The sequence below is a fragment of the Eptesicus fuscus genome, chromosome 3 (genome assembly GCF_027574615.1).
Source record: "Eptesicus fuscus isolate TK198812 chromosome 3, DD_ASM_mEF_20220401, whole genome shotgun sequence".
Lineage (NCBI taxonomy): Eukaryota > Metazoa > Chordata > Mammalia > Chiroptera > Vespertilionidae > Eptesicus > Eptesicus fuscus.
Genome location: NC_072475.1, coordinates 58,635,532 through 58,658,752, shown reverse-complemented (window position 1 = coordinate 58,658,752; position 23,221 = coordinate 58,635,532). Strand labels below are relative to the sequence as shown.

The window sequence follows — 23,221 nt, the reverse complement described above, 5'->3', positions numbered from 1 at the left end:
TACATGTTTTAATCATAATCACATATAAACAATTACAGCAACTTTTGGTTTTAAGGGTTTGAAAAGGTAAATGACTATCACTGGCTCCTTCTGTAGACTTGGCCCCAAAACACTTCTTAAGTAAGTAAGGCTGTGTATCTGTTACAGTATATTCTTGTCTTACTTTATGCCCTTTGCTTTGAAAGCACATCTGGTTAATGGAGTGCTGTAACTTAGAAATTTACAGAACAATGAAAAGTAAGAATAAAAGAAACAGATTAGAAAATTGAAGAAAACCCCAAAACCCAAAATTCCTGTTTTCACTCAGCTGTACTCTAATAAGATATATGTAGCCTTCTCAGGTAACCATTCCTCTCACCAAAAATTTTTACCTGAAATTCCTCTGCAAAGTAATCACAGCAGATGGAAGCTTCTTTAATCTCTTTCTAGTTTGGAAACCCTTCCAATAAGCTTGAATCAAGCATGCTGCTTGATGTAGTTTCTGAAATTAAATGCCAGAATTAATTTAGAGACATCTCTGAAAAAGACTTTTTTAGAGAATTATCAGGCCTGGGGAAGTATTAATCCCATCTCTAATAAATTGGGCAGGAGACAACATTTTCATAGGCTCATGGCAGGGAAGACTTAAGAATATTAAACCTGACCTCCCAAAGGAGGTATGTTAGGCTCACTTAGGCAATATCTAGAATGTATTCAAGATATAGTCTGATGAGCTTCAAGTATTTCATAGTTCTGCTTATTTAATCGCTTTAACCTCTTTGCTTGACAACTTATTCAAAGATTCAAGGTACTAAAATCAACTCATAAATAACCCCTTTTCCCATCAAACTATGGCTGCTCTGGATCTTAGAGGGAAATAACTTTAAAATGGGGGAGAGAGAGAGCAAAGATTTAAAAGGTTATCACTCCAATATTTTGAAACTAAATTGTTTATTGAAATGTTAGCAAATAATTTTTATAATTGCACATTATTTTTATAATTTAATACCTGCTCTTCTACTTCCTGATAGAACTTCGGGCTTAAAAGGCTAATGAGCTGTCTAAATTCATGACGAAACTCTGTCCCAGGCTTTTGTTTATTTAGTAGACTTCTTAGTCCTGAAATGGAATAATAAAGATACAACTATTAATAATAAGATCTGATTTTGTTATCTAATCAGCATTAATTTAAGGTTAAAAAGGCTAATTTAGAAACAAATGAACACAAGATTAATCACATGATTTTTCTTTTTTCTTCTCTCAAAGACTTCTAGATTGAGTTATTTAGGATTCTCGTCTATCCTAAGAGTTATGTGCTCTGTGTCCTAAGAGTTCTTGCCCGACCTGATCCAAAATCTGTCTAGTCAATTTCTTTAATCAAAAAGGGGGACTGGAATCATTGTGGTAAGTCAAAGAGAAATGATACACAATTTATTTTCTGTTTTAACATAAATACCTTAGACCAGTGGTCAGCAAACTGCAGCTCGCGAGCCACCTGCGGCTCGTAGGCCCCTTGAGTGTAGCTCTTCCACAAAATATCTGTGCGATTGAAACGTACAGTGCAATTGAAACTTCGTGGCCCATGCGCAGAAGTCAGTTTTCTGCTCTCAAAAGAAATTTCAGCCGAAACCGGTTTGGCTCAGTGGATAGAGCGTCGGCCTGCGGACTCAAGGGTCCCAGGTTCGATTCCGGTCAAGGGCATGTACCTTGGTTGTGGGCACATCCCCAGTAGGGGGTGTGCAAGAGGCAACTGATCGATGTTTCTAACTCTCTATCCCTCTCTCTTCCTCTCTGTAAAAAAATCAATAAAATATATTTTAAAAAAGAAAGAAAGAAAGAAAGAAATTTCAATCGTTGTACTGTTGATATTTGGCTCTGTTGACTAATGAGTTTGCCGACCACTGCCTTAGACTAAAACATTTTTAAAAAGATAATGAATACATACTTTGTAATACCTACCCAGTGGAAACACTTAAGCAGGCTATTTTTCATTATTATTTTTTACCTATTTTAAAATACATATCTGTATATATATTTTTATTAATTTCAGAGAGGAAAGGAGAAGGAGAGACAGATAGAAACATCAATGATGAGAGAGAATCATTGATTGGCTGCCTCCTGCATGCCCCCTACTGGGGATTGAGCCTGCAACTGGGCAAGTGCCTTGACCAGGAACTGTGACCTCCTAGTTCATGGGTCGACACTCAATCACTGAGCTATGCTGGCTGACCTATTTGTCATTATTAAAGTTATTACTAAGTAATACAGTACACAGTAATACAAATAATTTGGGGAAAATCAATAGCTTCCTGAGAAAATATTATAGAAGTACTGTAACAGTATAACACTGCATTTTCATCCAAAATAAAACAGAGTAGTAGTATGAGGTACAAAGGAAGTATAATTTCCAAGGCATGTTGAGATGATGTATTATAACGTATGTATTCAAAATAAATAACTAAGCTACAATGGCTTTAGAGTGCAAAATTGGGGAAGCCACTATATGGATCTTTTCATGATTTATATTCTCTTTAAGAGTGATATTCTCAGTAATATTAATAATTGTAAAATATTTTGAAGAAACTGGGTAAGTTCTACTATTGAGAAAAGAGAGGAGGATTGTTAAGGTGAAATTCCTTTATAATGAACTGTTGTAACAGTCACATTTCTATAGAAGAAATCTAATTACAGATTTTAAAAATGTATACACACCTGGCATAATATCAACTAGAAGGTTTTATTACTGGCAATTTCTTTCCCTCTCTGTCCCTTTAACACAAAATAATTACAATGTTCACAGTAATGACTGGTGCAAGACAAGTTACTAAAGTGCCATCAAGAATTATAAAAGGCCATTGTAATAGTTTTGGTATTAAATCCATCACATTGTATTCTAATATTTTTAAATTTCCACATAATATGACCCTGTACAAACAGGTATATTTAATAAACTAGAGCCCATTTCCTTACCATGTTAAATAAGAAAAATATATTGTAATAAATTAATGGCTCTGGTTAGAAAAGAAATAAAACAAAACTAACATATAACTTCATTTGGCAATTGAAAAAAACAACACTGTGTGATCTTAAATAAATTACCTAATTTTCCATGTCTCTATTCCCATTGCTATAAAATAAGGATAAGAGTAAATATCTCAGAGGGCTGTTATGAGAATTAAATATTTTAAAGCATATAATGTAGAGTAGTATCTGACACGGTAAATGTTCAATTAAATGAAAGCTACTATCCGGGAAGGGTAATATAATGAGCCCTTTCCGCCTTAATTTTTCTGACTTTTTATTCACATATACATTTGATTAAAAGGGAGGAAGATGTTTTGTTTTTGATGAAAGACAGTGAGGGAGTTGAAGTGTAATTATTAATTGACATAAATATCAAAAGGGCTGTTAATCTCTCAGGCATAGATTTACTTTCTCCAATAAAGTTAGTAAAAGGTCACCCATCTTTTTGGTTATAATTTTTTATCACTATATGGTATATTGTATATACAACCTTTTTGTCAGAAGGGAGTAAATATTCATTGTAAACTCATCAACAATGTACCATATGCTGTCTGTTAAGACATGCAGATAGCTTGATTATATAAAGACTTTTTCCTGAACTGGTTACCTGTTGTGATAGTGTTTTATCTGCACATTTCAATTATAGACTTTTTCAAAACACAGGAATTGTTTTCCATAAACCATCAATGTTATTTTTTCAAAACTCAAGAAAAGAAAGAACATATTACCTTTGTAGCAGGCACTTAGTCTTAGTAAAATCAAAATTTCCTGATGGGATTCTGCCATCAACAGTAGGAGCTTTGTAGCAGTACTTCTTAGGACTGGACTAGGAGTTGATAAAAGCTTGAAAATAACTTCATCTAAAATTGAATGCAGGGTTTTTGCTTCTATTCTGAGTAAATCACCACTAATAGAACAAATGAAAAATAAAAATGTACCATTACTAATTGATACATAGATATCACAACAAATTAAACATAAAATGTTCAGCAACTTGATGCCTGGCTGTGGCCTAATCCAAGAAAGTAACCATTTAAAAATATATATATATTTTTATTGATTTCAGAGAAAAAGAGAGAGGGAGAGAGAGAGACAGAAATATCAATGATGAGAGAGAATCACTGATCTGCTGACTCCTACAACCCAGGCATGTGCCCTGACCGGGAAACGAACTGTGACCTCTTGGTTCATAGGTCGATGCTCAACCACTGAGCCATGCCGGCCGAGCAGAGGGTAACCATTTAAAAGAAAAAGTATATAAAAAAAATGTGTACCTTAGTCCCAAGAATGCAGCACAATAAATCAATTAATATTTATTTAATTCATACTGTGTATAAGGCACCATGCTACGTAAAAATAGGTAATACAAAGTAGCCAAAGACCCCTCCTCAGAAAAACATATAATCAATTTGTGTAGTAAAGATAAATGCACGATATATTAAACAGATGATTCAAAAACTTCAAGGCTACAATAAGAGAAAGCAGCTTGGTGCTGCATGAAGACAAAAATGCTTTATGAATTCAATTATCACTTTCTATAGAAATAACTTTATTGTTCTTTTGGTATTTCATTACACTAACAACCTAATCTTGCAGTACTGATGTCATGAAAAATTATCTGAAACTTAGAAATAGTCTACAGGGAATACTGGGGATCCTTTTACTCACCTCACTAAGGAGTATATTATTTTCTATCTATGCACTATTGATTAGGATACTTTGTAATTCTTAAAAGTAGAAGTTGTTTGTAGAAAATAATGGCAATGACGCTTACCTGAGAGCAAAAGATTCTTATTCAACAATACCATTAATGACTTCTGTGCAGTAGAAAAAGTGAAGGTTGTACCTGGTACTCTCTACCGGTTCAACTTCTGTGATACAATTTTCTTCTGGTTCCCCATCCATGCTCCACCCAGAGATTTCTGACCATTCTTTCTCAGTCTTCTTTATTGGACCTCCTTCCCCAGTATAAAGGTTATTCCCCAGGATTTTTTTTTTTCAGCCAATTTCCTTTCTCACTCTATTCATATTTCCCACTGAGCTTATTTATCTTTTCTCATGCTTTTAACGTCATTTGTAGGCTGATTACTTATAAATGTACCAGATCTCTTCCAGAGGTCACAGTTTATCTATTTACCTGTCAATGGACATTTGAGTCATCTTGTTTTTGGCCATTACAAACAAAGCTGCTATAAACATTTGGGTACACAATGGAATACTACTTGGCCCAAAAAAAGAATGAAATCCTACCTTTTACGAGAGCATGGATGAAACTAGAAGGTATTATACTAAGTGAAACAAGCAAGATAAAGACAAATATCATATGCTTTTGCTTATATGTGGACTCTAAAGAACAAAATAATAAAATTGAAACAGACTCATAGACACAGAGAACAGACTGATGGTTGATAAAGGGGAGGAGGTCTGGGGGGCTGGGAGAAAAGGTGAAGGAATTAAGAAGTACAAATTGGCAGTTACAAAACAGTCACAGAGATATAAAGTACAACATAGGAAATATGGTCAATAATATCATAATAGCCCTAACTGGTTTGGCTCAGTGGATAGAGCGTCAGCCTGCGGACTGAAGAGTCCTGGGTTCAATTCCGGTCAAGGGCATGTACCTTGGTTGCGGGCACATCCCCAGTAGGGGGTGTGCAGGAGGCAACTAATCAATGCTTCTCTTTCACTGATGTTTCTAACTCTATCCTTCTCCCTTCCTCTCTGTAAAAAAATCAATAAAATATATTAAAAAATAATAATATCATAATAACTATGGGGCCCAGTAGGTATTTGAAATATTGGGCGAACTACTCTGTAAAGTACATTATTATCTAACCACTATGCTATACATCTGAAATTAATAAAGAATAATATTGAATGTAAACTATAATTGAAAAAACAACCCTGAAAAACAAGTTTGCCACCCTGATTACATGAAACACCACTAAATGGAAAAGAAATCTGAATGAGTTAATAATAATTGAGTCTATGCTAGTTATTATAACATGATATTGGAATCTTGTACTTAGAATACAATATTTAAATACAATGATAGCTAAAAGAAAGACATTGTTTTATTAGTATGTAGTACTCTTCTCTGACTTTTATAAACTCGAGGAATAAATGGAAATTCTTTATTCAAATAAAAAATTAACAGAAAATAAACATCTTGAAAAAAACAAACACACTTTGTGTACAAGTCTTTACATGGACTCTCATTTCACTGCCTGATGAATACATCTATCTTGTGTTTAACATAACCCATACTGAATCTGTCATCAGTATCCCCACACCAACTCCTTATATTCTTTGTTTAGATTATACCATTGTCTAATTACCCAATATGACACCAAAACTTTGGTGTCATGCCTGAATGCATCTTTTATTGTGTCCCATATCAAAACATCAGCTAATCCTAGTGATTTTACAGCTTCACTAAAGTTTAATTGATATAAACAAACTGCAAATATTTGAAGTGTATAATTTGATAAATTTTGACTTGTTTCACCACCATAATAATCAAGATAATGAACATGGGCCCTGACCGGTTTGGCTCAGTTAATGGAGCGTCGGCCTGCAGACTGAAGGATCCCAGGTTCGATTCCGGTCAAGGGCATGTGCCTTGGTTGCGGGCACATCCCCAGTGGAAGGTGTGCAGGAGGCAGCTGATCGATGTTTCTCTCTCATCGATGTTTCTAGCTCTCTATCCCTCTCCCTTCTCTATAAAAAATCAATAATAATAAAAAAAGATAATGAACATGGCCCTGGCTGGCATGGCTCAGTGGTTAAAGCATCAGCCTGCGAATTGAAAGGTCGTGGGTCCGATTTTGGTCAAGGGCACATACCTGGGTAGCAGGTTCCCCACTCTGGTTGGGGCATATGCCAGAGGCAACCAATCAATGTGTCTCTCTCTCTCCTCTCTCACCCTCCCCTCTTCCTTCCACTCCTTCTAAAATCAATGGAAAAATATCCTCTAATGAGGATTAAAAAAAAAAATCAATCTATCTAATGAACATATCAACTCTCCCCCCAAAGTTTCCCTATGTTCCACTGTAGTCCTTCTCTTTACCCTCCCTGGACATGAAGACAAAAATGCTTTAGGAATTCAATTATCACATACTTAATACAAAAGGAACTTTATCTATCCTTTGGTATTTCCTTCATTACACTAACAACCTTATCTTACAGATGTCATGAAAATTATCTGAAACTTAGAAATAGTCGCAAAGGGGATTACTGCGTGTCTTTATACTCACCTCATTCAGGAGTATGTGATTTTCTAGGGCTGTGCAATCACTGATGTATTTTGTCACTAAAACTTAGTTTACATTTTCTAGAATTTTATACAACTGAAAAAATACAGAATGTATTTTGGCCTGGTTTTTTTCGCTGAGCACAATTATTTTGATATTCATCTGTGTTACCATGTGCATGAAAAGTTCATTTGTTTATTGCTGAATAGTAATCAATTATATGGATACACGTTTATTCACCTGTAGTGGACATTTCGGATGTTTCTAGTCTTTGGCTATTACAGATAAAGCTGCTATGAATATTTGTGTACACATCTTTGTATGGACATATGCTTCATTATTCTTAGGCAGTGAATAGATAGTATGGATGCATATGTTTGTTAAAAAGAACTGCCATACCATTTTCCAAAGTGAATGTATATTTTACCACTCTGACCAACAGTGAATGAGTTCTTCCATATCTTTAACACTTAGGTAAGTCAATGTTTTAAATTTTAGTCACTTAACAAGTGTGTAGTGGCATCTTCCTAATTACTAATGTTGCTAACCATCTTTTCACATGCTCATTTGCCATATACATTCATACATATATACTGGTATATCTTCTTTGATGAAGTATCTGTTCAATCTTTTGCCCATTTTCAAACAATTTTTACAATTAAATTTGAGAATTCTTTATATATTCTGGATACAAGTACTTAAGATAGAAGGTTTGCAATTATTTTCTGCCAGTCTTCTTGTCTTTTTCATTTTGTTAAGCAACGTCTGTTGAAGAGCATACTTAAAATTTTGAAGTCTAATCTATCAGTTTCTTCTTTTATACTTTGGGTATAAAAAGAAATTTTGTGTAACCCAAGGTCATAATAGTTTTCTACTAGTTTTACACATTAAGTTTTATAGTTTAAGGTTTATATTTAGGTCTAGTACCTATTTTGAGAGCTTGTTTGGAGGTTCTAGCAGGGGAGTGCAGCTATTCATATACCATTGACCGAAGACCAGTCCGCTCCTCTGGGGGGAAGGTCATCGTCTTTGACCGAGCTTTGGGAGGGATGCAGATGGACTGGTGAGGGAAGCGGGGACACCAGCCTAGCCAGCCAGATCAGCTGAATCAACCCTGGTCTTCAGTCAATGGGGTGATAAATGTTGCAGCCAGATTGCCCTCACATCCCTATTATCCATTTTGAACTAATTTTTGTATATGACAAGAGGTATAGATCAACATTCTTTTCTTTACATATTGATAGCAAATTGTCCCATCACCCTTAAAAAGACTGTGCTTTCCCCACTGAATGATCTCTTATACATACTTCCTTTGAAAATCAAATGATTCCATTTCTCGATTCTACTGTTCCAATGATATATTTGTATATTTTTTTATCCTTCATTTTGTTTATGCAGTGTATCACATTGATTGATTTGTGGATATTGTACCAATTTTGCATCTCTGGAATAAATCCCACTTGATTATGGTATATGATCTTTTTAATGGATCCAGTTTCCTAATATTTTGTTGAGGATTTTAGCATTTATGAGGGATATTAGCCTACAGTTTTTTTTCTTTGTAGTGCTTTTATCTGGTTTTGGAATTAGGAGAATGCTGACCTTATAAAATGAGCTTGGGAGTCTTCCCTCCTCTTGAACTGCTTGGAATATTTTGAGAAGCATAGGTGTTAGTTGTTCTTCGAATGTTTGGTAAAATTCACCTGTGAAGTCATCTGGTCCAAGACTTTTGTTTGTTGGTAGTTTTTTTTGTTTGTTTGTTTGTTTGTTTTTACTACTGCTTCAATTTCATTAGTTGTAAACTGTCAATTCAGATTTTCTAATTCCTCCTAATTCAGTTTTGGAAGATTGTATGTTTCTAAGAATGTATCCATTTTGTCCAGATTGTCCAATTTGTTGGCATACAGTTGTTCATAATATTTTCTTACAATCCTTTGTATTTCTTGGATATCAGTTGTTACTTCTGCTCTTCCATTGCTAATTTTTTTTTATTTGGGTCCTTTCCTTTTTTTTTATGAGTCTGGTGAGAGGTTTGCCAATCTTTGATAGTAATACAGTCATAGTATGGAATTTTTGTTAATACTCATCCAAGGATATTTTTCCCACTGATTTTTAGAGAGTGGAAAGGAGGGAGGGAGAGAAAGAGGGAGAAACATCAATGTGAGCAAGACACATGGATTGGTTTTCTCCCGCACGTGTCCCAACTGGGTCTAGGGATGGAACCTGCAACCCAGGTATGTGCCCTTGACAGGGGAATTGAACCCACAACCCTTCAGTGAGCAGGCTGATTTCTAAACACTGAACAATACCAGCCAGGGCTATAGTAGGGAATTTTAACACTCCACCGACCTCAATGGATAAATCTTCCAAACAGAAAATCACACAGAAACAGAGGCGTTAAATGACACACTAGATTAGATGGATTTAATTGGTATCTCCAAAGCAGCAGAATATACTGTACATTCTTTTCAAGTGCACATAGAACATTTTCTAGGATAGGCACCATATCAGAGAACCAAACAAGTCTCAGTAAACTGAAGAAGGTTAAAATCATAATAAGCATCTTCTCTGATCATAATTGTATTAAACTAGAAATCAATCACACATTAAAAAAACTCTGGGAAATGCACAAGTGGAGGCTAAATAGCATCTTACTAAACAATGTATGGTTAACAATGAGATTAAGGAAGCAATCAAGATACCTTGAAACCAATGAAAATGAGAACACAACAACCAAAAATCAACAGGACATAATGAAATCAGTCCTAGGAGGGAAATTCATAGCATTACAGGCCTATCCCAAGAAAAAAGAAAAATCTCAAATAATCTAACTTTACACTCAAAGGAACTAGAAAAAGAACAACAAACAAATCCCCAAGTTAGTAGAAAAAAAGGAAATAATAAAAATAAGAGCAGAAATAAATAAAATAGTCTAAAAAAAAACAATACAAAAGATCAATGAAACCAAGAGCTGGTTCTACAAAGCTTTTCTTTTTAAAAAAAATCATCAATAGATGTTACATTTTATTAAATTTTTCCTGCATCTAGTAATATGATACGTCTTTTTTTGTTAATATGAATTATATTGATTTACTTTAGAATATTACACTAGCCTGAATTTCTGGGATGAACGCAACTTATTCAAGATGTACTAATTTTTAAAAATAATGTTGGATTCAACCTGCTAAATTTTTGTTTAGAATTTTTTGCATCTCTGTTCATGAATATATTGATGAGTAGTTTTATTTCTTTGCCTGGTTTTGGTATCAAGGGAATGCTGACCTTATATATGTGTTGGGAAGTATTTCCTCTTCTTCAATTTTCTACAAGATTTTGTTTAAGATTATTTCTTCCTTAAATGTCTAGTAGAATTTATCAATGAAGAAACTGTCTAGTCCTGGAGTTTTCTTTGTTGGAAGTGTTTCAGGTACAAATTCAATTTTTTTTTTTTTTTACAGTTGTAGGGACATTCAGGTTATCTATTGCTTCTTAAGTTTTGGTAGTTGGTGTTTTCAAATAACTTGTCCATTTTATATAGACACCCATAAAGTTATTCACATTATTCCCTTATACTTTTAATATCTATAGACTCTAATTCCTATTGGCAATTTGTATTCTTTTTTACCCCCTGATCAATCTTATAACAGGTTTATTAATTTCATAGATCCTCTCAAAGAACCACCTTATGGTTTCATTGATTTTTTTCCATTGTTTTTATTTACCATTTTGTTTCTGCCTTGATTTTTATCATTTTCTTTCTTCTGCTTACTTTGAGTTTAACTCCCTCTTTTCTTAGTTTACTAAAGTAAAAGCTGAGATCAATGATTTGAGACTTTCTTCTTTCCCAACAGAGGCATTTAGTGATTCAAATCTTTCCACTGACTTCAATCACAGTAGCATTAAATTCCTGGAATAAAGTACTGCTTTAATTTAGATGCATCCCCCAAATTTGGGTATGTTGTGTTTTCATTTAAAAATAATTTCTGACTTAATTTTTCCCCTTCTTTGTCCTTTGGGTTATTTGCATTATTTCCCACATACTATTCCAGGACTTTTTTCAAAGATATTCTTGATATTAATTTCCAATTTAATTCTAATTAGGGCAGAGGACATACTTTGTAGGAATTACTAGTAAATCTTTTTATGTTTATTGAGACTTGTTTCATGGCCTCCAAAATTGTCTATCTTTGTAAATGTTTATTGCTATTTAAAAAGTAGCAATGGGCATTTTGCTGTTCTTTGGTAGTTTATAAAAATGTCAATCAGCCTTGCCAGGTGGCTTGGGAGCATCCTCCCATATTCTAAAAGGTTGAGAGCTCGATTCCTGGTCAGGACACATACTTAGCTTGCAGGTTCAATCTCTGGTCAGAGCGCATACCAGAGGCAATCAATGTTTCTTTCTCACATCAATGTTTCTCTCTCTCTTTCTAATTCTCTCTCTCTTCCTTTCTCTGTAAAAATCAATAAAAACATATCCTCAGGTGAGGATTAAAAAGTGTCAATCAGGTCAAGTTAATCAATATTCTTTAAATCTTCTGTAGTCATAGTAATTTTTTATCTATTTATTCTATTAACTATCAAAGGGGTATCTGACATCTTTCATTTTAATTGCATATTTGTCTATTTCTCTTTGCATTTCCATCAATTTTTTCTGTGTATTGTCAAGCTCTGCTATTAGATCAATGTTTTTTTTTAATAAATTGACTTATTATTATGAAATAACGTTATCACTTATATTCTTTACTCTTAAACTTACCTTTTCTGATATTAATGTAAGCATTCAGCTGTCTTTTGACTAATGTTAGCATAGTATCTTTTTTCATCCTTTTACTTTTAAGTATACAGTAAAAGTATATGCTTCTATTCCTCTCTTCCCAGCATTTATGCTATTGTTGTATATATTTTACTAATAATTGTTATAACTCCCCAAATATACTGTTATTATCTTTTATGAGCAAAAATGTTATGTTACCATAAAAGAGAAATATTCTTAACCAGTTACTATAATTACCATTTTTTATATTCTTCATTTTGTGTAAATCTGTTTTCCTTCTGGCTGAAGGACTTCCTTAAACACTTCTCAGAGTGTGGATCTGCTGGCGATTTCTGAAGAAATATTTTGCCTTTTATTTAAAACATATTTTCACTGAGTATAAAATTTTAGTTTGAACTGTCTTCTTTTTTGTTGTTAATACTCACCTGAGGATACTTTTCCATTATTTTTTTTTTTCAGAGAGAGTATAAGGGAGGGTCAGAGACAGAGAGAGAGAAAGATCGATGTGAGAGAGACACATTGATTGGTTGCCTCTCACACATGACCCGAGTAGGGCCTGGGATGGAACCTGAAACTGAGGTATGTGCCTATAATCGGAATCGAACCTGGGAGGCCGGCACTCTATCCACTGAGCCAAACCGGCTAGGGCAACACTGTTTTCTTTCAGTATTTTAAAATGTTGTTCTACAAACTTTCAGGTATAATAAGCCATAGGGATGTAGTGTACAATATAAGGAATATGTCGATAATATATACTAACTTTGCACAATGACAGATGATTACTAGACTGATCATGGTGACCACATCGTAAGGTACATGTGTCCAATCACTAAGTTGTACACCTGAAACTAATGAGATTGCACAACTGTAATAAAATTTTTTTTAAAAAGATATGAAAATGCTATCTTTTTGCTTGCATTGTTTCTGATAAGAAAGTTGCTGTCATCCTCATCTTCATTCCTATATGATACTTATTCCCTCTGGCTACTTTTAATATTTTCTCTTTATCACTGGTTTAAGCACTTTGGTTACAATGTGCCAACTTGGTGTTTTTCTTCATATTATTTGTCCTTGGGGTTTGATGAGATTTTTCAGTGTGCAAGAGGATGGTTTTCATCAAATTTGGAAAAATTTCAGCAACTATTTCTTCTGATTCTACTACCTCCTTTAGGTACTCTAATTATCTATACTAATAATAGAGGAATATGCAAATTGTCCGGGACACCATCACGTAACGACTGTTCAGCAGTCTGCGTCCCCACCCCCTGCTCAGGCAGCTGCAAGACCCAGGGTAGGTAGGATAGGATACGATAGGAGGGATAAGAAAGGAGAGGGAGAGGAAGGCAGGCCTGCATTCAGACAGGTCGAGAGAAACAGAAATACAGAAAGGGAACAAGACGCAGGAATGGAAAAGGGAAGGAAATGCGGAGCTGCACAGGGGAGGGGGTGGCGACCGTGGGGGTGCGGAGCAGCTGCGCCTGGTGAGGGGCGGGACACAGGTGGCACAGAGTGGGGAGCCCCGCCCAGGCGTGGGAAGAGGGCGGTGGTCCCTGGCGTGGGCCATTGGGACGGAGAGTGGACAGTCAGAGGCCTTCCAGGCGGAAGTGCTCCTGCTCCACGGCAGCAGCGCCTGGGCCGCAGGCCTCAGCCACCCTTGCTGGGTAGGGTGCCCCGCGTTGGGAGGGGAGGCACAGCTTAGCTGGGGTGGAGTCGGACACTAAGGAGGGTACTGCTTTTGTCCCTGAGGGCTGGACCCCAAAGACACTGGCCAGGGTTAGGTTGGTGGCGCGTTAAGTGTACTTTGTTGACTATAAGTTGGGGCGACCTAGACAGGGAATGGGAGGAGGATGGCGGTGGGGAGGCTGGGGAAGGGGGGTGGCAAAGGCCTGGCCAGGGCTGGGCCCTGGGCTGGGGGGTTAATGCCCCCCAAATGGAAGCTTTAATATCAAAGTGTGCTCAGGCGGGGCTGGAAGCAGGTCCCAGAAAGGAAAGGGGAAGGTATAAAGAGAAACCAGTGAACATGGCGGGGTGGGAATAATAGGGAAGGAGGGAGGGAGGCAGGGTTCAGGCTCACAAGGGAAAGGTGAATGGGGGTAGGAGGGAGGAGTAAGAAGGAGACAGACATGGGGAATGAAGGGAGAGAAGGGAGGAGAGAGGTAGAGAGAGGGGCCACGGGAGGTTCAAAGGAAGGGAGGGAAAGAAAGCAGAAAAGAGAAGGATGCTAAAATGAGGTGTGGCCAGGAAAATAGTTAAATAAAAAGAAGAAACAGAATGTGAGAGTGAGCAGAGTTTAAAAGGAGGAGTTAGTAAGAAAATTAAGTACAGGATGATTTTTAAAAAATGTAGTTGGACATTCCCTGAGGGCTCCCGGTCTATGAAAGGGTGCAGGCTTGGCTGAGGCGCCCCCCCCCCCCCCCCCCCCCCGCCCTGCTCACATGCAAGAATTTTGTATACTGTGCCTCTAGTACCATATAAAACTGTTTGCAGTGTTAATCTGCTACTAATCCAATCCAGTGTATTTTCATCTCAGACACTGTAGTTTTCATGTCTAGAAGTTAAGTTTGGGTCATATATAACTCTAACATCTTGAATATAAGGAACATAGCTATAATATAATATAATGGTCTGGTGTCCTTGTCTATTAATTCTAACAACTGATTCTCCTCATTATGGGTTCTATTTTCCCGTTTGTTTGCATGCCTGATACTTGTATGAATTTTACCTTGTTGGGTGCTAGATATTTTTGTTTTCCTAAAAATATTTTCATGTTTTCTTTTGGTTAGAGATTTTCAAAAGCCATGTAAAAATCATATGCAACAAATCATTTAGCAAAATTGCTAATGCTTCTGATGAAAAAAAAAATTAGTAACATTTTATAAGACCAAGTCACTTGCTGATCTGTACTGTTTTTATAGCATAGTTGTAACTGCAGATTCTATTTATACATCATCAGTTTGTAGTGACTGCAAGAATTGATCACTTTGTATTACTAAAGGAAGAGAAAAAAGGTCAAAGCAAAGATTCTAGGATGGCACAGTGGGACTTTCTTATTTTTTCAAAGTCAAATCAAAGCATAACCATTTCTGCTAAATTTCCTGCCCTTGTGTACTTACTTTACAATAAAGATTTTTAAGAAGTAGGCAATTTCAATAACCAGATGCAGTTGAATTTCTTGAAAATAATTTGATCCTTTGGGTCCTGCTTTTATTTTGTTTGAATGATCTAGAACAGTGCTCAACCTAGTACGGATTATCCCCCATTAATGAGGTGAAAACTTCCTGAGTATTCTACACAATGCTCCATTTTTCAGTTTGGCTGTTAGAATCAAGCAATATTTTTGGCTCTGTGTGACCTTCTGATAATGCTCCTTTTAATCCTTTTGGATTACTGTTTTCCCTGACATTAGGCAGTTTCCTAGCACATATGATCAGTACTCTACTGAATATCTGAAGGGAACTCTCTGCAGAAGTCTAGGATTGCCTCTATGTGGCTCTCTTATGAACTCTAGCAGTTTTGTTTTCCCCAGACTCTCAGCTCTCTCTCTTCAACTAAGCCTGACTGGGATACATCTGTGCATCACAGCTGTAAGTTAGGAACACTGTTCACCTTGTTCATTCCTTTTTCTCAGGGCTCACTTCCTTTCATTGATTGAAGTCCAGTTTCTTATTTTGCTTGGTGTTTTGTTTTTGCTTTTTTTTAGGTGGTAGGGTAAATCCATATCTATTATTCCATCTTGATCCCAAGTGGAAGTGAAGTCCTCATGATTTTTATTCATTAGTTTTTAAATTCCATTCCCATGGTACCAGTGCCCAAAGCCAAAATTTTATTACTTTCACTTAGATTACTATGGTTTCTTCCTCTTACTGTGTCTTTGTCTAGAGTTTTATTGCCCCTTAAAATTTTCCTCCAGTGACCACCAGGGTGACATAAGTGAAATGTAATCCGATTATTTTATCCACTTTAAAAATCAGTCAATGGTTCCATTTCCTATAGAATAACACTGAGTTTCCTTAACATAGCATATAAGCTCTTCATGACTTAAGTCTCTGCAGAACTTACTAGCCTCCACGTACCAAACTTTAAATGCCGGCAACAATGAACTGTACCAACTCTTCACCCTCAGCATGTTGTGCATTTGCTTATGGTGTTACCTCTGCCTAGAAATACTGCTTTCTCTTCTTCCTCCCTGGCTAATTTCTCCTTCTTAATGTTTCATCTCAGGTGTTACCTTCTCCAGGAAGCATCCTCCCTCAATCTGGGTTAGGATCTCCTCTAATACTGCTTAAAATTTACACTTTAACATAGCAACTTAATACACTATAATATAATTATGTTCATGTATTATTCTCTTCCACTATATTGTAAGCTATTTGAAGACAAGGTTTATATATTAATCAATTCTGTAAACCCAACAACAGACACATACTGGGCACATAGTAGATGCTTAATAAATCCATATAGAACTTAAAAAAATAAATTATTTCAACTATGTATATTCTGCTTTTAACCATTTTAACTTGGAGAAATTGTCTATTACTTCTTTTTTTAAATACAGGTTTCAACAAATTATCATCTGCACAATGCATCCTGTGCCCAATGTCCCAAGCAAAGTCTTTTTCCATCACCATTTCCCCCTACCTTTGTCCACCTCCACCCAGTCCCCTCCCCTTTCCTTCTGGCTATCACCTCCCAAACCCCTCTCCCTGTGACAGATGTCAGCCTGATCTATGTATCTATGCCTCTGTTTCTATTTGGTTCATTAGCTTCTGTATAAGTGAGATCATATGGTATTTGTCTTTCTATGACTGGCTTATTCCTTTTATGCCCTTCTATAGCACCTGGCACAATACTGAGCTTGCAGTTTGCTAAACAAATCTATGATTAAGCATTTTTTATTATAATACCAAAACTTTTCTTCAGAAATGACAGTAATTTTTCTTCACTAAGTGTGAGATTTAGTATAAAATCTTAAGCTTTCAGATATCAATTTAATAATAAATATCCAGTATCTTAAGGTATTTTATATTCTTTTTTTTTCTGAAAGACAATGGTAATAAGTGACATGTACACTCCATTTGCAATTGATTTCAGTAAAATTGGAATAAAATTGGTAATGCTGCTAATCAAAAATAAAAAATTATAAGTATTTTGTAAAACCAAGTCACCTGTTGATCTGTAGTATGTTCTGTACCATATTCATGACTGTAGATCCTATTTGAACATTATCAGTTTGCAGTAAGTGCAAGAAATGTTCACTTTGTAGTACTAAAGTAAGAGGGGAAAAAGAAAAATTAAAACAAAGATTCTATGATGATACAATTTGGTCCTTTCAAAACCAAATCAAACTTCCTGTCTATTATACCTAAAAATAAAGATTTTAACATAGGCAGCTTTAATAACCATAAATAAGTCATTCCATTTTTATGAACAGTAATTATAGTCAGAGAGCATCCATCAATACCAAGCTAAGAACCTCTTAGCTCCCCTTAAATGAAAAATAAAATATATCCTAAGTTTGAATCTCTTTTCTAATAGTGAATTTCAGCAAATAAAATCAAATTTCTTATGAAGGGAGAACATGGAAATGGCACAGGCAACTATAATCACATCCTTAAAAAATTTAATTCTGTTATAAAATGTTTCAAGTTTGCTAACATTTTGTTTTAAATAATAAAAATCATTAACTACAAAACAATATTTGCTTTTATTGATTAACTAGAGGCCTGGTGCACAAAATTGGTACACAGGTGGGGGTTTTCCCTCAGCCCGGCCTGCATCCTCTCCAACCTGGGACCCCTTGGGAGATGTCCGACTGCCAGTTTAGGTCCAACCCCGAGTTGGACATCCCTCTCGCAATCCAGGACCGCTGGCTCCTAACCACTCGCCTGCCTGCTGGCCTGATCACCCCTAACTGCCTCTGCGTTGGCCCCTGCCACCGTGGCTTTGTCTGGAAGGACGTCTGGAAGATGTCCGGTCTAATTAGCATATTATCCTTTTATTAGTGTAGATAATTTTTAGGCTCTCAGAAGCCAGTTATGAAGACTTGGCATTGGATGCTTACTGCAAATTGTTTAACCTCTTGGAACATTCATTTCTTCACCTATAAAACTAGAAATAACAGTTGTCTCACAGGCTGCTGTAGAATGTTGGAAAACAGGGTGGTTTCCAAGTAAATGTTAATTTCTATTACCTTGTCCGCTAACTAATTAGAATTGTAACTAAAGTGGGATCAGGTATATGACAAGTAAGTTCTGTGAACACTCCCCTAGTTTCTACAAAACAACTTACTCCTTTTCTCTATTTCCTGAAGGAACATATTTGATTTCTTTCACATGCTGACTACTATTTTTAATGTCTATTTATATAGTTTAATATTTCAGTATTTCACTACACAACAATTTTTAAAATGTTTAACAACTTCAAAAAACAGGTCCACTACTATAAAATATTTCTATGACTTCTTATATTCCATTACTTTCATAGTAAAAATATTTTTCTAAGTAGCTGGGATAAGTATAACATTCCATTTTTACCTACGTAAAGATGTTTTATTAACTTTTTAATTAACTTTGAATTCACTAAAATCATGTAGTATATATTTGTGTATTAGTTTATCTTTTTTCTATATTGGAAAAAATTATGCTAAAGTAATTAGCCATTCCATTTTATTTATTTATTTATTTATTTATTTACTCACTTACTTACTAGAGGCCCGATGCACGAAATTCGTGCAAGAGTAGGCCTTCCTTTCTCAGGCTGCCAGCACCAGCTTCCCTCCAGCACCCAGGCTCCGGCCGCTGGCACTCAGGACCCAGGCTTCCTTCACAGAAGGAGGCCCTGCCCACCTGCCGCATCCCCCTGGTTGGTGGCCTGGGCCTCCCTCTGAGGGGTGATCATAGGGTGATGGCTGGGCCCCTGATTACACCTATCTTGGCTGACCTAGTGTCAGTGGGTGTCATAGCGTGGTCCCGGGTGGTTGCCGGATGGTCGTTCTGCTGTTCGGCTGTTCAGTTGAATTGTGTATTACACTTTTATTATATAGGATTTATTTATTTATTTTACTTATTTATTTTCATTCTCACCCAAGGATATGTTTACTGATTTTAGAAAGGAAGAAAGGGAAGGAGGGAGGGAGAGGGGGGATGGGGAACAGAGAGAGAGAGAGACAGAGAGAGGAGAGAGAGAGATCAGTCTATAGCATGCGCCCAGACAGACCAGAGATTGAACCTGCAACCCAGGCATATGTCCTGACCAGGAATAGAACCTGAAACTTTCTGATGTCCAGATGACACTCCAAACAACTGGACCTGGCCAGGGCCCATTTTACTTTTTAGACTATCTTATATTATTATGAAGCCCCTGTTCTATTTTTCATGGTAACTATTTAGTCCCCCAAACAAAAACTAGTACTTTTGCCTATTTCTTTATTTTAATTAAACTTAAAAAAATATTTTATTGCTTTTTTCTTTTTAATGAAAGGAGAGAGGGAGAGAGAGAGAGAGAGAACAAAACATTGATTGGTTGCCTCTTATATGCCCCTCACCTGGGGATTGAACCCGAAATCTGAGTATGTGCCCTGACTGGGAATGGAACCTGTCATCTTTTGATGCACAGGACGATGCTCCAACAAACTGAGCCAGACGAGCCAGGGCTATTTAATTAAAAATTTTATAATAAAAGTTTCAAACATACATAAGAGTAGAAAAAAACAGTATAATGGTCTTATATTTACAGTCATTCCATTTTAACAATGATCTTGTTTCATTGGCCAAACTTGCTTCACCTACCATCCACTTCCTACATCCTATTTTATTTTGAAATAAATCCAAGACATTGATTCATTTTATCTACAAATATTTCAATATATATTCACAAAAGATATGAATTAGTACACAATAAAACACAACTGTCTAACCTAAGTATTCATGATATTTTTTAAGTGATCTTTTTAAAAATTGATTTTAGAGAGAGAGAAGAGAGGGAAGGGGGAGGAAAGGAAAGAGGGAAGGAAGGAAGAAAATAGGGAGGGAGGGAAAGAGAAACTTCAACTTGTTGTTCTTATTTATGTTATGCATTCATTTGTTGATTCTTATATTTGCCCTGACTGGGGATCAAACCTGCAACCTTGGCGTATCCGGAGGATTCTCTAACCAACTGAGCTACCTGGCCAGGGTATGATTTCTTAATTTCATCAAAATCCATTTAGAGCTCCAATTTACAATTGTTTTGTGAATTTTTAAGTTAGTTTGAATTAAGATCTAAATAAGATCCACAACTGATATTTCAATTTCTTTTAATCTATGGATTTCTCCTTTATCTTTTTATTTCCCTTGAAATGTATTTGTTGATGAAACTATGTCAATTGTCCTATGAGCTTTCCACAGTCTATTTCTGCTAACTGCATTCCTGGGGTATAATTTAATGTTTCTCTGACCTTCTATAAATTAGTAGTTGGAGCTAGAGGATCAAAATGATACAGGTTTGAATATTTGGCATATATATTTCATATGGGAGGTTATAATGAGCCATTAGGAGGCACTCAGTATATGATTATCTCTCCTTTTAAGATGTTGACAGTGATGGATGATTAATTTCTAAATCTATTAATCCACCAACGGTTGCAAAATAGCGCTATTCTATTATTTCTTTTTCACTTATTGGTGAGAATACTTTTACAGAGAGAAATTTCTCATCAATATGTAAGAAAAGGCAGGATAAATGCTGGAGTCTCCATTTACCAAAGCAAACTGGTTCCCTAGCGGACTGTAATGGTAATTTTTAAAAATAGTCTCATAGTATTTGCTGTTTCAATCTACTGTAGTTATTCTGATTACCATTCAAATTTACTATTTTTGACTAATACAAGCCTCCTTATTGTTGGCTTCTGAGTCCTTTTCACAGAATCCCAAATACATTTTGATTGCATCTTTCCTATCTTGTATTCCAGATATTTCAGGTTTACTTTGCATATTTTCTATTTTGGACCTGTAGTCAGCCATTTCTCGAAGCAGCTGATTCTTTTTAGAGAGAAAAGGTTATTGGAGACTCCAATTTTGCACCCACTTATTTTTTACATATAGACTTCACAATTGCTTAATTTAGTTTTAATATCTACTCTATTGATATTTTAAATTTACAGATGATCTGAAGAATATTGTCATTTTTGTTATAGTTATTATTTTTAAAGGAAATATGGCATATGTTTTAAATTATGCAAATATTTTCTCTCTTGCTGTCTCTCTTTTTATGAGGTATTTTATATCCCACTATAATGAAACTAAGTACTTTATATTTTTTGTAAAATAGTTCTTTAAATTGGGAACTTTATAATAGTATTTGTTCCATAATGGGAAATGAATAATGTGTTTTTTTCAAAAAAGGAAGTATCTCAGCATATTAGCTTTATAGAAATATAACTACCAAGAATATCTATAATAATAAAAGCATAATATGCAAATCAACCGAATGACCAAACAGCAGAACGACCGTCCAAACGATCTTCCGGACGATCACGCTGCCAGCCAAGGCAGGTGTGATTTAATTGGTTGGGGGCCCCGCCATTGCCCCACGATCGCCCCGCAGAGGGAGACTAGGCCACCCAGCTGGCAGCACTGCAGCGGGTGTGCGGGGCCGGCCAGCGATCACCCTGCAGAGGGAGGCCCAGGCCAGCCAAGTGATAGCACCCCATGCCTGTCGACCGCAGAGGGAGGCCATCGGTGGCAGGGGAGAGGGGGGCAGCGCTGCACAGATGGCAAGCAGTGGTGGGGGCGAGGCCAGCTGCTGGCAGGCAGGGGAAGGAAAGACCCCATAGGCCATAGGGGCCCCACCTGAATGGGTCCCGGATTGCAAGAGGGCACAGGCCGGGCTAAGGGACCCCCACCCCCACTCTGTGCATGAATTTCGTGCACCAGGCCTCTAGTTAGTTATATAAACTGACAGTAGTTGCCTTGGAAAAATGGGACATGGAGTGAAGCATGAGAACCAGGGATGGTATTTTTTGTTTAATAATCTTTATAGAACTATTTGACTCTTTAAATTATATCCTAATAATTCTAAGAGAAAAAAATAAAAATTCACTTCAAATTTTAATTTCTAAAATAAATCAATGTTCTTATATTGTTCCATTTATCTTTCAAAATAGAAATGCTCCCATAATTATAATTAAGGATTACTTTCTCAGTCATAAGAAAACATAATATAACACTAACATATATGTATATTTCTCAATGTAAGTGTAGAAATAGTCTATAAAATAACTTTCAAGTTCAATAAAATGTCATTACATAAAAGCTTACCCTTACATAAATAGCCTATGTACCTAGGGATTTCTCTCATACTAAATCTCAAATACAGCTGTAATCATTGAAACTTAAAAAAGTTTCCTCTCTAGACTAAATTATTAAAATTATTATTAATTCTTATCTTGGATTTGCTAAATAGAAAAAGCTAAGGAGAAAGTTATCTTTTATCAATTTTTCCCTTAATATAATATTCACATTGTCAATGTTGGCTCTTTAAGGCTGGAATGTTCAAATGGACATTTATTTTCTTGTATGTGGGGTTATTTCAACATGGTTTCCTTTAATCATGGTTATGCTTATAGTTAATGAGGTATGTATTTTTAGAAAAAAAAAAAGATCAAACTGTAAGCATATGACTTTATAATGACTATCAGTTACATTAAATATCTTTTCTCTTACCATTTTGGATAAGTTGAACATGGCCTCCCACAAGCCAGAAGAGAGAATCAGTCACAATTTGGAAAAAGTGTAGTAATTCATCTTTTTCTTCACCCTTAATACACACACACACACCAAAAAAACCAAGTTACTTTTCTGTAATAGCTTTATTAGAGAGAGAGAGAAAGAGAATTGACTTCTGAGGAGTTAGGGGACCTGGTGTCTGGATCTAATAGGTATTTATGAAGTATGTGATCTTGAAGCCTTTACTTTTTTAATTTATAAAAAAAGAGTAGCTTATAGGCTACTCTACTTACTAGAAATGGTTGTTACCCCAAGATTAAATAAGACAATGAAAGTAGTATAAAAACTGGAAGTGGTCACACTAGGATTTCTCAACACCTCTGGAGCTTTTTAAATATACCATGCACAGGCATTGGTGCAAACATAGTGATTCTGAATCTCCAAAGGTAAAGTCTGGACATTATATTTTTACAAAGTTAGGTGGATCA

The 23,221-nt window shown here is 35.9% G+C and overlaps 1 protein-coding gene across 3 annotated transcripts in view; it reads right to left on the bottom strand.

Moving 5' to 3' along the window:
• The window catches only part of IQCB1 (IQ motif containing B1), a 57,107-nt gene that overhangs the window by 21,520 nt on the left and 12,366 nt on the right, over positions 1-23,221 (bottom strand). For all 3 annotated transcript variants that reach the window (XM_054713940.1, XM_054713941.1, XM_008146656.3), the window contains 5 exons: positions 22,731-22,824; positions 17,196-17,295; positions 3,732-3,910; positions 989-1,098; positions 372-481 (listed from right to left, as the gene is read on the bottom strand). In XM_054713940.1, the coding sequence (XP_054569915.1) occupies positions 372-481; positions 989-1,098; positions 3,732-3,910; positions 17,196-17,295; positions 22,731-22,824 (593 nt within the window). The remainder of the gene's footprint in view (positions 1-371; positions 482-988; positions 1,099-3,731; positions 3,911-17,195; positions 17,296-22,730; positions 22,825-23,221) is intronic.